The sequence below is a fragment of the Somniosus microcephalus genome, chromosome 26, assembly GCF_052327205.1.
Source record: "Somniosus microcephalus isolate GS21.2 chromosome 26, FLI_Smic_1.0, whole genome shotgun sequence".
NCBI classification, from domain to species: domain Eukaryota; kingdom Metazoa; phylum Chordata; class Chondrichthyes; order Squaliformes; family Somniosidae; genus Somniosus; species Somniosus microcephalus.
This window is the reverse complement of record NC_141012.1, coordinates 55,716,012-55,733,567: the sequence shown is the minus strand read 5'-3', so window position 1 is coordinate 55,733,567 and position 17,556 is coordinate 55,716,012. Positions and strand designations below refer to the sequence as shown.

Sequence of the window (17,556 nt, the reverse complement as noted above, 5' to 3'; positions counted from 1 at the left end):
TAGGTACTCTAATTGGCAGGATGTGACTTGTGGTGTCCCACAGGGATCTATGTTGGGGCCTTGCCCGCAACCATTTACCATATTTGTCGCTATGAGGTAGTCTTTCCCACCATCACCCTGTGTGTGACATGATCACCCAAGGTGTAACGTTATAATCAGTGTGAAATGACCCATGCTAGATGCTAACAACAACCCCAAACAGCAGCATGGGTAATAACCTCAGAAAAATATACAAAACAATCAGACAGAAGTCACAGCAACTCCTCACAAACCCCACTCACAATCTCACAGCTCCTCTGCTTTTCCTGTTGCAGGCTCTTCACCTATGTGAATGAGGAGGTCCTGTTCTCAAGGCCAACGTTTGCTAAATTTATTGCACTCTTAAACAACTACCACCGAATGACTGGCATCGCAGAAAAGTTCACAGTGGAACAGCTGGCTGAACAGGACGCGTTTATTGCTGAGATTATGAAGAGTGCCATCATGGACAAGCTCTACAGGGTCCTCCTGTCAAAGAGTAGGTGCCCTACATCGCATTCCTTCACCACTTGGTTTGTGCCAGAAGTTTCTGCTGGGAGCTGCCCTCCAAACCTGGCTGTGTCCTCACATGGACCACCAGAGTGTGCTGTATAAAATGGGCAGGTTAGATTCAACACTTCTTCCCACACCACTTTCCACAGGCTTGATATTCTGTAGTTCCCAATGGTCCAGTAAGTAAGGTTACAGGTCCCGGCTTTAATTTCTGGCCTGTTAGTTGTCCTCGGCCAGGATATCAATAGGGCGGCTATGATATGGGCTCCAGATGGAAAACTCAGCCTGGGAGCCCACTCCACCACTGGCCCATGTACAGGGTACATGATATATGCAGGTAATAAACAGTGAGGAGGATAGCAACAGACTTCAGAAGGACATAGACAGACTGGTGAAATGGGCAGATACATGGCGGAAGAAATTTAACGCAGGAAAGTGTGAAGTGATAGGAAGAATGAGGAGAGGCAATATAAACTAAATGGTTCAATTTGAAAGGGGATGCAGAAACAGGGAGAGCTGGGAGTGTATGTACACAAATCTTTGAATGTGGCAGGACAACTGAAGAAAACTGTTAAAAAGCATACAGGACCCTTAGTTTTATAAACAGAGGAATCGAGTACAAAAGCAAGGAAGTTATGCTAAACCTTTATAAGTCACTAGTTAGACCTCAGCTGGAGTATTGTGTCCAGTGGCAGGAGGGTCAGTAACCAGAGGACACAGATTTAAGATAATTGGCAAAAGAATCAGAGACAATATGAGGGAAAAATATTACGCATTGAGTTGTGAAGATCTGGAATGCGCTGCCTGAAAGGGCGATAGAAGCAGATTCAATAATAACTTTGAAAAAGGAATTGGTTAAAATACTTGAATGGGAAACATTTGCAGGGCTCTGGGGAAGTGTAGGGGAGTGGGACCAATTGGAGAACTCTTTCAAAGAGCAGCCAGAGGCACGTTGGGCCAAATGGCGGCCTCCTGTGATGAAATGAGCACACATCTTTATTTCTATAAAAGCACGCATCTATTTCTTTATATTCATTCAAGGGATGTGGGCGTCACTGGCAAGACCAGCATTTATTGCTCATCCCTATTTGCCCTCGAGGAGGTGGTGGTGAGCCGCCTTCTTGAATACAACTTGCTGGGCCATTTCAGAGGGCAGTTAAGAGTCAACATTGCTGTGGGTCTGGAGTCACATATAGGCCAGACCGGGTAAGGACAGCAGGTTTCCTTCCCTAAAGGACATTAGTGAACCAGATGAGCTTTTACAACAATCCAGTTCATGGTCATTGATACTAGCTTTTTATTCCAGATTTACTTAATTAATTGAATTAAAATTCCCCAGCTGCTGTGCTGGGGTTATGAACTCACGTCTCTGGATCATCAGTCCAGTAAGATAACCACTCTGCTACCACACCCCCATAGGTCTGTTGCATTAGTGGTTCATATTTCATATCTCTTGTCTCCTCTTTACAGAGATGTACAATTCCATAGCGGAGTTTGAAGAGGACCTGAAGAAGATGTGGTTCGGTCTGTACTCCAGATCCAGCAACACTCTCGATTCCAGCGGTTTCGAACATGTCTTTTCAGGTACTTAATGGCTTTGAAAACCCAGGACAAACTGCTCACAGCAGATGCACTGTGCCCTGTAACTATCACTAGACATGCGTACTGCTTTAGGCATAGGTGTATTCCTAACCAAATCACTGAGGTCGACTCAGGAGAAACAATCCAATAAGTCTTTAATGGAGGATTTGACTAAATACAACAAACAACGTAGATCGATGCAGGAGAGCCGTGGAACAGGTCTTTCCTTGGTGGGGACGCCACGAGGACTGACTAGGCAGTCCGGAGGTTTGTGCGATGATGTCATTGCGTTTGCGTCGTGACGTCATCGCGTTGCTCGCGTTTCCCGCGCTTGGGCGTCACGTGACTTGCGTCGTGACGTCATCGCGTTTACTAGTGCTTAGGGCGGTCACGTGATGTGCGTGATGACGTCAGTGCGTTTACCCAGCACCCGGCACTGCAGCTGGTTGTTGTGGCCGAAGTCGGGAGCGGGAGGCTGAACCGGGCCGGCGGCCGTCGCGGGAGCGGAAGGCCGAGCTGGGCCGGCTCACGTCCTTAAAGGGGCAACGCCCTGTACAGGTAAACTGTATGTACAAACATAGTTAAAGGGAATTATGTATAATAGGTAAGGGACACCCGGTGGTACCGCTACATGCGCCCCCCCAGAATTCGCTTTAATGAACGACAGAAGATGAGGTAGTCCGACGAGCCAGTCCAAACGACTCCTGCAGTCTCGAGACAGAGACTGTTGGGTGGCTGGTGGTCAGGCGGACGATCGTAACTGATGTGCTGCAACGACGATGGGTGGTCAGTGGTCTCGGCGGTCGTGCTGTCTGGACTTAGCGAGCGAGGTCGAAAGGTGCTGGTCATGAGCAGATCCTTGCGTGCGTCGTGGCAAATAATACGTATCCAGCCATGCGAAGGACCGTGGCGTCATGGCGAATAAAACGTATTCAGCCATGCAAAGGACCGTGGAGACGTGTGACCTCTACAGCCCGCGGTTCAAAGCAGGCGCCGGGGCGAAACAGCAGGCCGCGTCATAGTGACAGGCAAGTTGGGCAGACGCAGACCATGGCTCTGATGTTGGAAAAAGTCTCCAGTCTGACGGAATCTGCAGGAACGCCGAACGGGCGATCCAGGAGGACTTGGCGGGCGAGTTCGGTGAACTCGCCGACAGGTGAGCGAACTCTTCGGCAGTCTGGAACGCTCGGAACGGTGCGTGCTGTAGTGCTAAGACGATAGCACAAAAGAGCGTGAACCGTTGCTGCGTTGATCAGTGATCGGTGATGACAGCAACTTTCGCGTGGCCGATCGCGGCCGCGGAATGCCCGTTGGACCCGTCGTCGATGTTTGCAGCATCAGTAGATGTTAGCGTTTGTTGAGGGGAACACTGTAGAGAGGGCGGCAACACTTCGAGTTGTTGTCGCTTTAGGGGGAACACTGCCGGGAGGGCAGCAACGTTTCGCTTTCGTGCCGAAAAGAGTGGTAGAAAACACAACCAGCAGGCTGACGAGCTGATGCGTTGTCGGCGGGGAATGAGTCTTCGTGTTTCACGAGGGATGGGTCCTCGTGGTTCGCGAGGGATGGGTCCTCATGGTTCGTGAGGAGCTAGTCCTCGTGGCATCTCCGTGGGGGTGCACTCCGATCTTGAGGGCCCAAAAACCTGCGGAACCCTCGCTTGGAGGGATTCATACTTGCTGTTGCGTTGGGAGATGTCGTGGAGGCGGACGATCCATGTGGCGGTAGAAATGTCGAATATGGAGACCGTAAGCAGGTGCGTGGTCTGCGCCGCATCGACGTTCTCGGCGAACGGGCCTTCTACCTTTATAAAGCACGAGGGCGGTTGTTGCTCCATGAATTGCGGTAGTGACAGTAAAACGGCTGATGCTTCCATGGCGTGCTTCGTTTGTGAAAATCGTTCACAAAAATCGGGGTCCGGCTGCGTTTCGCCCATGAAAAACGGGCTCACCTCCAGGCTGCGCTTCCTTTGCGAATACGTTCGCAAAGGCAGGGTCACCAATGTAGGAATTGGTGTTCGTCGGTTGTTGTTCGTCGTGCTCTTTCTCTGTGAAACCGCTCACAGAGACGGGGTTCAGGCTGTGCGCGTCGTCCGTGCAAAACGTTCACGGAGACGGGGTCACCAATGTAGGTTTTGATGAATTCCCGTCCTCACGTCGTTGGGTCACCAATGTAGGTTTTGATGAATTCCCGTCCTCACGTCGTTGGGTCACCAATGTAGGTTTTGATGAATTCCCGTCCTCACGTCGTTGGGTCACCAATGTAGGTGTTGGACGAATTCGGCTGTGCACGTTGGTCGTCTTCTGTGAAGATGAGGTTCAGGCTGCGCACTTCTTCCATGAAAAACGTTCACGGAGGCGGGGTCACCAATGTAGGAATAGGTGTATTCCTAACCAAATCACTGAGGTCGACTCAGGAGAAACAATCCAATAAGTCTTTAATGGAGGATTTGACGAAATACAACAAACAACGTAGATCGATGCAGGAGAGCCGTGGAACAGGTCTTTCCCTGGTGGGGACGCCACGAGGACTGACTCGGCAGTCCGGAGGTTTGTGCGATGATGTCATCGCGTTTGCGTCGTGATGTCATCGCGTTGCTCGCGTTTCCCACGCTTGGGGCGTCACGTGACTTGCGTCATGATGTCATTGCGTTTGCCCGCGCTTAGGGTGGTCATGTGATGTGCGTGATGACGTCAGCGCATTTACCCGGCCCTGCAGCTGGCCGTTGCGGCCGAAGTCGGGAGTGGGAGGCCGAACTGGGCCGGCGGCCGTTGCGGGAGCGAGAGGCCAAAATGGACCGGCGGCCATTGCGGGAGCGGGAGGCCAAACCGGGCCGGCGGCCATCGCGGGAGCGGGAGGCCGAGCTGGGCCGGCTCGTGTCCTTAAAGGGGCAACGCCCCGTACAGGTAAACTGCATGTACAAACATAGTTAAAGGGAATTATGTATAATAGGTAAGGGACACCCGGTGGTACCGCTACACTGTAACCCTTTAATTAATAATATCCATCTATTGTACATTAAGTCATGTCTCTGCTCACTGCCTGTTGTGTAACGCTTACCTGCTGTAACATCACACTTTCACCATCACACTTTCACCATCAAATTTTAACCGTCACATTTTCATCCATTTTTTCGGCATAAAACAGATGTAAAAATCACTGGTTTTGCAGGCTGTGCCTGGTGCCCATGGGGGGCCTGAAATATGTCCATACATATATTCAGGCAATCGTGACGGCCACCTGAAACAGGAGCTAGGCCTCTTGGATATGCTAATGAGGGGCCTAAAAGCATAGAGCAGTCCTTGTCCTAGCTCCTGTCCCCAAGCTGCCACGCTCTGAACTAGGGGTAACTGTAACAGAGCCACCTCTGGCAACGTTGACAGTTCAACCACGTGTGCTAAATATTACTTCAGATTTTTAAGTTTTTCTGCAAAACAAAGAACCTCTAACAGTCCCTCCGTCGGTTGGCAGGATTATCCTCCAACAAAAATTTCAGATAGGGAATCTGCAATCCCATCCTCGTTGCCAATTCTGTCATACCTTGGGACACAGCAAATATATACAACAGCACAACATGGCTTCCAGTAAGAACTGTCCTGCATACGGCTTATTATATACATCAGTAGTCCACCAGGTGGCTCTATTGCAGGCATAAGCTATTTTGATCTTATCTATGGATCAGCTTATACTCCCATCCATTCTCTTTAGCATACTTCCATAAAGTATGGTATTTGATTTGTTAGCATATACCAATCTTATATATCCTGCTGTGCTTACAGATGTGAAGGAGGCCATCCAGACCCCTTGAAAGAGCCATCCAACCAGTCCCACTCCCCATAGCCCGCAAATCCCCCACTCAAGTATACTACATGCATTAGTTAATGAACGGCAGCCCCTCTCCTGCCCTTTTGCCCTGATGATGTTTATAACACATGGTTTAACTGATATCATTCCTTGTTTCTAATCACTCCTGTTGTATTTTGATCAGTTAGTTTATTATTTCCTATTTTTTTCTGAACCTGAGGTATTTATATTACCTTTAACTCTACTGATGATCTGGACTTCACTCTCATCCCTTCTTTTAGCCTTTAGGCTATTTTTATTTTTATTTCTGTCTGACCCCTCCTCCTCCCCCATGCTGTCTGCTAGGACCCTGATCCTGCCCCGTGCTAGTGGAGCCTGTCCCAGTAGTGCAGCTCCCTCCTGTCCCAGCGGTGCAGCTCCCTCCTGATCCTGCCTGGTGCAGCTCCCTCCTGTCCCAGCGGTGCAGCTCCCTCCTGTCCCAGCGGTGCAGCTCCCTCCTGTCCCAGCAGTGCAGCTCCCTCCTATCCCAGCGGTGCAGCTCCCTCCTGTCCCAGCGGTGCAGCTCCCTCCTGTCCCAGCGGTGCAGCTCCCTCCTGTCCCAGCGGTGCAGCTCCCTCCTGTCCCAGCGGTGCAGCTCCCTCCTGTCCCAGCGGTGCAGCTCCCTCCTGTCCCAGTGCTGGTGGCAGTGTCCCATGAAATGGAACCCACCTTCCCACACCATTCCTTCAGACCTTGCTGATCTCTCTATCCCTATACTATCAGCACGTGGTTTGGGTAATAATCCTGAGATTACCACCGGTGCGGTCTTGGCGTAGTGTCAGCTGTGGCTCAGTGGGTAGCACTCTCTAGGTGGGAGGAGCTAGGAGTGAACCAGGTGTTACTGGTTGCCTGATTCCAGCAGGGAGTTGGAGGGAGTTTGTAAAATGTTGGTGGTGCGTTTTGGGGTTTTTGTTTTCAGGTTTTAGGGCCTTTTTGACTCACAAAAACAGCCAGATGGCTGCTGCGGGGTCCGGAGTGCCGGGCCCCTCAGAGGACAGTGTTCCCAAGAGGAATTTAATTAGGGAAGATACTGTAGTTGGAAGGGAAAGGAAAAGGCCCAAAGATTTGGGCCGGGACCCCAGGTGGTTCAGTGCGAGGATAAGGAGATACGGGCTTGGGATATTATCCAAGCGGTACATGAGGACTGTGGTGAGGGAAGCTGCTTTACCTGCCGACCAAAGCCGAATGTTGGGTTCGAGATGATGGTCAGTGGCCGAGAGGAGTGGAAAGACTTTTACTCAGTCTGAAAGTTGGCGATAAGTTCTTGGAGGTATCTCTGCTATATTCGGAAGAGGTGGTGGTCTCATTCTTAAACTTGCCATTTATATTGAGGACGATGTGCTAATCAAAAAGTTGGAGTCATGAGACATTAAAATTTGCTCAGCAATAAAGAGGAGATACTATCCAGGAACACGGGTAGCAGATGGAACCCATTATATAAAGGTGCGGTTCCCAGAGGGGGTGAGGTCATTACCGTACAGCATGAAATTCGAGACACTGGAAGGAGTGCAGTACTTTCGAGTGCTGCATGATAACCAAGTGAAGGTTTGCTATTATTGTCATGGACATGACCATCTTGTAAGAAACTGTCCAGACTTGTACTGTTATAATTGTGGCGAGTCTGGACACATCGCTCGGAGCTGCAAGGCAGAGAGCTGTGGGGTGTGTCACAAAGGCCCCACCCACTGTGAGTGTGAGGCAGAAGGAAGCTCTATGAGTGATGAGGAGATGGGAGAAGGAGCAGGAGATGTGAGTGGAACAGCCAGAGGAGCGGAGCAGTCGGAGGACACAGCTGGTAAATTGAAGGAGAAAAGAGCACAGGGAGAGGCAGAAAATTGCAGAGCAGAGAACAGGATGGAGATGGTGGAAAACACACCAAGTAGAGTGGAAAAGAACAAAGACAGCAGCGGGCAACAAGGGTCGAGTGCAGACTCGAGCCTTAATATGGTTCAGTTCTCCCTAAAGAATCTGGTGTCCACGGGGGGGAGAGGAGGCGGGAGCGGGAGTGTGTGGTAAATGTAAGTACTCCAAAGAAAGACGGGGAGTCGGACATCTCAGTGAGCAGGAGGGGGCAAGACAAGGAGTGGGTGCAAGAGGCAGGAGCCTTAAAGGGGCAGCAGGAGGGGATCGGCGAGGCAAAGACGCCAGAAGGGAACAATATAGGTGCACCATTCTCCCATAGAGATAAGGATCAGGGAGCAAGGGTCAGAGGTGGAGATGAGGTCGAAGGGAGCGGCACTGTTGGAGAAACCGCGATAGCAGGAGGACTCTCTATGGGAGATGATGTATCTGACGGGGAGCAGGATTATGTATCTGACGGGGAGCAGGCACAGAGGGTTGCAGAAGAGCTTGAGAGTGAGGAATTAGAGGGGGACAGAGACATGGAAGTGGGGGGTGGGGTGGCATCATGTGGAAAGGGAAAGGTTAGTGAGGGGCAGAAGGAGGGAGGAAGGGCAGCTCCTGGGTCCAAACTTAATGCAAGGAAGAGGCTGAAACAGCAGGGAAGTTTCAAACAGGAGGTGAAAAAGAGTCGGAGGCTGCAGGAAAAAGCAACAGCTGGCCGAAAAGTTGGGAAGGAGCATGTGAGGAGGGAAGGGCCAGAGGTTAAATGATGGGGAGATTATCAGGCATACTTCCCTTTGGAGCCATGATTACATTGGTCTCGATTAATGTGAACGGACTGAAGGGTGAGAAGAAATTGCAGCAGTTGTTGCAGGGTTTTAAAGGTATGGACTTGTGTCTGCAAGAAACCTTTTGGGATGAGGAAATCCTAGAAAGAGTTCAGAAGGTTTGGAAGGGAGAGGTGTTTGCAAGTTGTGCAAACAATAACCGTAGAGGGGTGGCTGTTTTGGTGAGTCCGTCCATAAAAGAGAACATTGCCTTGGTGGACAAGGACACTGAGGGGAGATTTTTACTGCTAAGGGTAAAAATGGAGGGATTTAATTGCGATCTCTTTAATATCTATGCACCGAACGACCATTGCAAGCGACATGAGTTTTTTCGGGGGTTATTCACTGAAGCGGCAGAGGTGGAAAATCCTTGTATAGTGGGGGATTTTAATGTATTTTTATCTCGGATGAACCTTTCAGCCCAGATGACCTTTAAGGATGATAACTCCAGAGGGATGATTGTAAAAATGATGGCAACTTTAAATTTGAGAGACTTATGGAGGGACCGGAACCCCATAAAAAGGGAGTTCTCCAGAGCAGGTTGGGTGGGTGATGTTTTAAAACAGAGCCGAATAGATTTTGTGTTAATGCGGGAAGGGTTAAGTTCTGAGGTGATGGAGATTTATTATAAAAAAGTATTTTTTAGTGATCACTCGGCTTTGGTTCTTAGAATTAGGAACAGCAGAGTTAAGATTGGTTCAGGGGTGTTGATTTAAAAAAATCAATACCTGAAAGAAATTGCTTATAAAGAAGGGATTATAAATATAATAAAGAATGCTCGGAAGGAACCTTTGTTCTTGAAAGAAAGAAGAGTTTGGTGGGACAATTTCAAATATGAGGTAAAAGTTTTTTCGGTACGTTATGGGAAAAAGAGGGCGGCAGCTAACCGGCGTCGAGAAGAGAATATAAACAAAAGGTTTACGGATGTCTGTAAAGCAGTTGATGGAGGGGATATGGGAGCTGAGACTAAGTTCCGGGTGCTAAAGGAAGAGTGGGAATTATTGCAAGCTGAAAAATGCAAGTGGGCCAATCTCCGTGCAAAGGCTAGAGATGCATTGGAGGGCGAAAGATGCACTAGATATTTTCACAGAATCACAGAAACCCCACAGTGCAGATAGAGGCCATTTCGGCCCACCCGATCCCCGTAACCCCTACACCAACACATATCCCACCCTATCTCCGTAACCCCACACATTTTAATCCCCCTAACACTAAGGGTCAATTTATCATAGCCAATCAACCTAACCTGCACATCTTTGGACTGTGGGAGGAAACCAGAGCACCCGGAGGAAACCCACGCAAACACGGGGAGAATGTGCAAACCCCACACAGACAGTCACCCGAGGCTGGATTCGAACCCGGGTCCCTGGTGCTGTGAGGCAACAGTGCTAATCACTATGCCACCGTGCTGCCCCCCGAGAGCAAGAGAAGCTGCGACAGAGATTATCGTTAGTTGAAGAGTTGAAGGTTGGGGAGTAGATCATTCATGAAAGTGGGGAGATTTTAGAGGCGGCTAGCAGCTTTTATCAAGAGTTATATACAAAAGAAGACATTTCCAATTTGGCGATGGAGAAGGTTACTGCTTTTATTGAAGAGGGTTTAAAGGAGGATGAGAGAAGCATGTGTGACAAAGAAGTAGGATTAGTGGAAATAAAAGTAGCAATAAGTGGAATGAAGGGGGGGGGGGAAGCCCAGGGTCCGATGGACTAAGTGTAGAATTTTATGAAGAATTTTTTGAGATTTTAAGTCCATTCCTCTTAGAAGTTTTTAAGGAAATTAAAATTGAGGGAAGCCTGGCCCCATCTATGAGGAGAGGTATCATAAGCTTAGCTTATATAAAAATAAAGGGGATAGATGGGATCTGAAGAATTGGAGGCCCATCACATTATTAAATGTGGATTATAAGATCTTGGCGAGGGTTATGGCAAATCGTTTGAAGGAGGTGTTACCGCAGATAGTTTTGCCCTCTCAGTCCTATGGAGTCATAGGCCGGGACATCGCAGACTCTGTGGTCTCAATCCAAGATGCGATAGAGCTCATGGAAGAGAGTGGGAGGGAGGCTTATGTATTAAAGATAGATCAAGAGAAAGCCTTTGATAGGGTCTCTCATGAGTTATTATTGAAGGTTTTGGAAGCATTTGGTTTCAAGGAAAATTTAATTCAGTGGATAAGGATTTTTTATTCAAACATATTTAGCTGTGTTAAATGTAATGGTTTTTTATCCAAGTATTTTCTGATACAGAGATCAGTGAGACAGGGTTGTCCCCTGTCCCCATAGTTGTACACATTGGTAGCAGAACCATTAGGTTACATGATGCGAAAGAAACAAGGTGTAATTTGGATTGTGGTTCCCAGTTCTGGGCTGTTGTCGGTGATACACCAATATGCAGATGACACAACCTTAACATTGAGAAATGGGGAGTCAGTGAGGAAAGCTATGGATGTAGTGGAGGAGTATTGTAGAGCTTCAGGAGCCAGAGTGAATTATAGTAACTCCCAATGCCTGGTTGCAGGGAGGGGTAGGGAGGAATGATTGGGGGAATGCCCCTTTAAGGTGGTGGAGGTTTTGGAAGTTCTGGGGGTGAAAGAAAGACAGGGATGAAGTGGATCGATTAAATTGGGAACCGAAGGTTATGAAAATTAAAAAGATTTTAGGAAGATGGGAAAGAAGGTGGTTGAAAGTGCAAGGAAGAGCGACAGTAGTGTCTGCTCTCCTGCTATCTAAGCTATGGTACTTATTGACGGTGGAGGATATTCCTGAGTGGGTGGAAAAGTCCATCCGAGAGGCTTGTGTTAGGTTTTTATGGGAAGGGAAACCAGCCTTGGTGGTTTACAATACCAGATGTAAGAAGTCACACAACACCAGGTTATAGTCCAACAGTTTTAGTTGAAATCACAAGCTTTCGGAGCGCTGCTCCTTCAGGAGCAGCGCTCCGAAAGCTTGTGATTTCAAATAAAACTGTTGGACTATAACCTGGTGTTGTGTGACTTCTTACATTTGTCCACCCCAGTCCAACACCGGCATCTCCGCACCATGCTTACAATACCATCATTGGACGGAGAAATCAGGGAGGACTCAATTTCCCAGATATTGATTTGAAGAAAAAATCCTTTAGAATCAAATGGGTGAAGAGATTTCTTCAGAAGTCAAATACAAGTTTTTGGAAGAGTTGTTTTGAGCATTTTAAAAAATGAAGTGGGATAGGAGGGCAGGGGATATTGGATATGAAATACAATAATATGTTTTTGAAATCGATTAAACTTCTCCCTAGGTTTTATAAGGGGGTTGTAGAGACTTGGGCCCAATTTTTAAAAAGTATGCAGTTTATGCCCAAGGGGGCTGAGGAATTTTTAGAACAGCCCTTATTTTTGAACAGGTGGGTCAACATCGAAGAAGAGGTTTTATTTAATCAAGCTTTTATAAAAGCTGGGATTATATCTGTGAAAGATGAATTATACGAGGTGATTCCAGGTTGGTTGCTGGAAGCGATAGTGAGGGACATGGTGTGGGAGGAGGATCAGGAGGTAGAGGAAAAAGCAATAGGAATCATGTATGAGAAGATTGTGAGGGCAGTCCCTTATGTGTCAGAGTGTCTCTAACTCATGCTGCAGCTCAGAATGGTAGGCGGAGAAACTCCAGCAATGACTTCTCTTCCTGCTCTTGCACCGTTAGCAGATTCCCCATGCTTACTGTCGCAACCAAGAGTTGTTAGTCCGGCGACATCATCTCCGCTCAGGTTCTTGCCTCGTCATTGTTAAACCACAAGCTTGATTTAATTCACAAATATCAGTTTTAGGTTTTATCGAACTTATGTTAAATGACAAGATGACATGCAAATAATACAAAGATAAACAGAAGATGCTGGAAACACTCAGCAGGTCAGGCAGCATCTGTGGAGAGAGAAACAGAGTTAACGTTTCAGGTCGATGACCCTTCGTCAGAACTGGAGTATTTCCAGCACTTTCTCAGATTAAATGACAAACGGATGAGATGCAGCTCAAAAGGAGGTGGTAAAAGGACAAGTACAGAAACAAAAGATGGGTCGATCTGAGCTGTAAAAGACAACAGCAGAGCCATTATCAGCACCTGCTGTCCGAATAACTGGGATCAGTGGTTATGGCCTGAAATTGTTGAACTCGATGTTGAGTCCGGAAGGCTGTAACGTGCCTAATGGAATGATGAGGTGCTGTTCCTCGTGCTTACATTCAGCTTCAACAACAATAACAAGACCAAGGTTGATTGGCCATGATAAATTGACCCTTAGTGTTAGGGGGATTAAATACGTGGGGTTACGGGGATAGGGTGGGATATGTGTTGGTATAGGGGTTGCGGGGATCGGGTGAGATATGTGTCGGTGCAGGCTCAATGGGCCGAAATGGCCTCTATCTGCACTGTGGGGTTTCTGTGATTCTGTGATTCTGTGAAGTTGTATTAATCTAGCATCTTTAACGTAGTAAAACGTCCCAATGCATTTCCCAGGAGAGTTATTAAACAAATTTTGACACGAAACCACATGAAGATATTAGGGCAGATGACCAAAAGCTTGGTCAAAGGGGTAGGTTTTAAGGAGCGTCTTAAAGGAGGAAAGAGAGGTAGCGAGGCGGAGAGGTTTAGGGAGGGAATTCCAGAGCTTAGGGCCCAGACAACTGAAGGCGCGGCCACCAATGGTGGAGCGATTAAAACCGGGGATGCCAAAATGCCAGAATTGGAGGAGCCCAGGTGTCCCGGCGAGTTGTAGAGCTGGAGAAGATTACAGAGATAGGGAGGGGAGAGCCTACGGAGGGATTTGAAAACAAGGATGAGAATTTTAAAATTGAGGCATTGTTGGACCGGGAGCCAATGTAGGTCAGCGAGCACAGGGGGTGATGGGTGAACGGGACTTGGTGCGAGCTATGAAACGGGCAGCCGAGTTTTGGATGACCTCCAGTTTACGGAGGGTAGAATGTGGGAGGCCAGCCAGGAGAACATTGGAATAGTCAAGTCTAGAGGTAACAAAGTCTTGGATGAGAGTTTCAGCAGCGGATGAGCTGAGGCAGGGGCGGAGATGGGCGATGTTACGGAGTTGTAAGTAGACGGTCTTAGTGATGGCGTGGATGTGTGGTCGGAAGCTCACCACGGGGTCACATATCACACCAAGGTTGCGAACAATCTGACTCAGCCTAAATAGTTGCCAGGGAGAGGGATGAAGTCAGTGGCTAGGGAACGGAGTTTCTGGTGGGGACCGAAGATGATTCCAAAGATTCACCACCCTCTGAGTGAAGAAATTTCTCCTCATCTCAGTCCTAAATGGCCGACCCCTTATTCTGAGACTGTGACCCCTGGTTCTAGACTCCCCAGCCATCTTCCCTGCATCTACCCTGTCAAGCCCTGTAAGAATTTTATGTGTTTCAATGAGATCACCTCTCATTCTTCTAAACTCTAGAGAATATAGGCCTAGTCTACTCAACCTCTCCTCATAGGAATCACTCACCCCAGGAATCAATCTAGTGAACCTCCATTACACTCCTTCTAAGGCAAGTATATCCTTCCTTAGGTAAGGAGACCAGAACTTTACACAATACTCCAGGTGTGGTCTCACCAGGGCCCTACATAACTGCAGTAAGACATCTTTACTCTTATACTGCAATCCCTTTGTAATAAAGGCCAACATACCATTTGCTTTCCTAATTGCCTGCTGTACCTGCATGTTAACTTTCAGTGATTCGTGTATAAGGACACCCAGGTCCCTCTGGACACCAACATTTCCCAATCTCACCATTTAAAAAATATTCTGTTTTTCTATTCTTCCTAACAAAGTGAATAACCTCACATTTCCCTACATTATACTCCATCTGCCACCTTACTGCCCACTCACTCAGTCTATCGATATCCCTTTGCAGACTCTGTGTTCTCCTCACAGCTTACTGTCCCACCTAGCTTTGTATCATCAGCAAATATGGATACATTACACTTGGTCTCTTCATCTAGGTCATTGATGTAGATTGTGAATAGCTGAGGCCCCAACACTGATCCTTGCGACACCCGACTAGTTACAGCCTGCCAATCGAAAAATGACCCATTTATCTCTACTCACTATTTTCTGTACGTTGAGCAATCCTCTATCCATGCTAATATATTACCCCCAATCCTATGAGCCCTAATTTGGTGTAACAACCTCTTGTGTGACACATTATCTAAAGCCATCTGAAAATCCAAATAAGCTACATCCACTGGTTTCCCCCTTATCTACCCTGCTAGTTACAGGTTTGTCAAACATGATTTCCCTTTCATAAATCCGTGTTGACTCTGCCTAATTATATTATGAGTTTTAAATGCCTCATTACCACATCCCTAATAATAGATTCTAGCGTTTTCCCTATGACTAATGTCAGGCCAACAGGTCTACAGTTCCCTGCTTTCTCTCTCCCTCCTTTCTTGAATAGCGGGGTTACATTATTTTGTGGCAGAGCCACCAGGGGACTCTGATCTAATGTACATAATTATCTTTAACAAATTTTTAGCTGCAGAATGAATCTGTATCTTTGTTCATATTATTGCATGTACATAGCGCGGTCCCTTTAAGAATTAGACCAAACGCGATGACGTCATCACGTTGATCACGTGATCCTCCAGCGGTGGGAAAACGTGATGACGTCATGACATCAGGCTGGGGAGCCGCCCTAGCCAGTCCTCGTGGAGCCAGCAAAGAGTACAGACCTGTAATTTAGTTCTCCTGTGTTTTCGTGTTAAACTCTGTTGAATAGAATTAAACATCATTTGTTTGATAGTCCTTTAGTTAGGAATCTAGCCTGTGGTGACCCCGAATTTTCATGAACAATTTTCACGGAAGAAGCGAAGCGAAACGATACATGGAAGCGAACTCCGTGGCGAACTCCGAAACATCGTTGCGGATCAGACCCGTTACCTTTACGTGGTTTCCGCACTCGACAGCTCCACGGCCTCATGGATCATCAGCCTGCTTGAAAACCCCTCGGTTGACAGCAAGTATGATGCTCTTAAAGCGCGGTTAATACAGGTCTTTGGGCTCATGAAGGCGGAACGTGCCCGCCGACTGCTCGCTATGCCCGGGCTTGGCGATTCCAAGCCATCTGAGTAAATGAGCCAGATGCTCATGCTCCTTGGCTCCGAACCACAATGTTTCCTCTTTTGGGAGTTATTCCTGAGTCAACTACCCGAGCAGGTTCAGGCTGCCCTCGCCAGATCGGAAGCCACAGATTGCGCAGCACTTGCTGCAGAAGCAGATACGATTTATGCGGTGACGCAGCATTACTGCACCGCCACGAGGCACCCCTCCCCCGCGAATGCCGCCCCAACGTCTCCATCCCCCGGCTTGTGCTTTTACCACGCCCATTTTGGCGCGAAAGCCAGAGGCTGCCGCCCTCCCTGCAGTTTCGCGACTAAAAAAGAAAACCAACATCAACACCAGCAGCAACTCCAGAAAAGGAGGACCGAGTCTGAGGGACGTTCCGCGGCTGCGATGATGATTGGAAATTCCGGGAAGCTCCTCTACATTACAGATTCCCTCTCGGGCCTGTACTTTTTATACGACACCGGGGCGCAGTGTAGCATCCTTCCTGCCTCAGCACTCGATATTCAGTCTGGGAGGCACGGCCTATCCCTCAAGGCAGCTAATGGCGGGGCCATTCGTACCTTTGGCAAACGGCGGGTCCAGGTGTGCTTCGGCGGGCAACGGTTTCAGTGGGAATTCATCACAGCCAAGGTTTCACAAGCCATCCTCGGCGTGGATTTCTTATGCGCCAACAGCCTCTTGGTGGATGTAAGAAATCGTCGATTGGTTAACGCGGCCACCTTCCACTCCATCCCTTGCTTCCGCAGTTCCGCAACGTCGCACACTGTCTCCTGCGCGTTGTCCTCGCCGGACGAGTTCACTCGCCTATTAGGTGAATTCCCGGAGCTGACCAAGCCCACTTTCTCCTCGGCCACTAAGCATGGTGTCGAACATCACATTACTATGACTGGCTCTCCAGTTTACGCACGAGCTCGGCACCTGGAACCCGGCAAGCTCGCAGCTGCGAAGGCAGAGTTTGCCACGATGGAACGGCTGGGGATTATTCGCCGGTCGAATAGTCCCTGGTCCTCACCTCTCCACATCGACCCGAAGCCCGGCGGTGGATGGCGGCCATGCGGGGACTACCAATGCCTTAATGACGCCACTACTCCCGATCAGTACCCGATCCCGCATATTCAGGATTTCTCCGCCCATTTGGCGGGAAACTCAATCTTCTCCAAGGTCGACCTCGTCCGTGGCTACCACCAAGTTCCCGTACACCCGCCGGATGTCCAGAAAACTGCAGTCATCACTCCCTTTGGACTGTTCGAGTTTCTACGGATGCCATTTGGGCTCAAGAACGCTGCACAGGCTTTTCAGCGACTAATAGACTCGGTCCTGTGGGATCTTAAGTTTTTATTTTTCTACCTCGACGACATCCTGATAGCCAGCTCTACCAAAGAGGAACACGTCTCCCATCTGCGCACCCTCTTTCGGCGCCTCAGCCAACATGGCCTCATAATCAACCCGGCCAAGTGTCAGTTCAGCCTACAGCAGATTGACTTCTTGGGCCACGGCATTACTTCGGAGGGCGCAATTCCGCTGCAATCAAAGGTCGAAGCAATTACGGCATTCCCGAGGCCACAGTCCACCAAGGCTCTTCAAGAATTCCTGGGCATGGTGAATTTCTACCACCGCTTTGTACCGAAGGCAGCACAACTCATGCAGCCCCTCTACAAGGCCCTCAAAGGCAAGGCTGGAAAGGATACAATAGCCTGGATGGTCGAAATGGACAACGCTTTCGACAACACAAAAACCGCTCTAGCCAATGCAACTATGTTAGCGCACCCTCTGCCAGGTGCCACCATCGCCCTTACCACCGACGCTTCCGACTATGCCATAGGCGCCGTACAGGAACAGTGGGT

General features: G+C 48.6%; 1 protein-coding gene across 2 annotated transcripts in view; it reads left to right on the top strand.

Annotated features, from left to right (window-relative positions):
* endou (endonuclease, polyU-specific) overlaps positions 1-17,556 on the top strand; it is a 184,735-nt gene that overhangs the window by 37,180 nt on the left and 129,999 nt on the right. For both annotated transcript variants that reach the window (XR_015073737.1, XM_085968212.1), the window contains exons 4-5: positions 315-517; positions 2,002-2,115. Coding sequence is in view for 1 of the 2 variants with exons in the window: in XM_085968212.1 (XP_085824338.1) it covers positions 315-517; positions 2,002-2,115 (317 nt within the window). In the remaining variant the exon portion in view is untranslated. The remainder of the gene's footprint in view (positions 1-314; positions 518-2,001; positions 2,116-17,556) is intronic.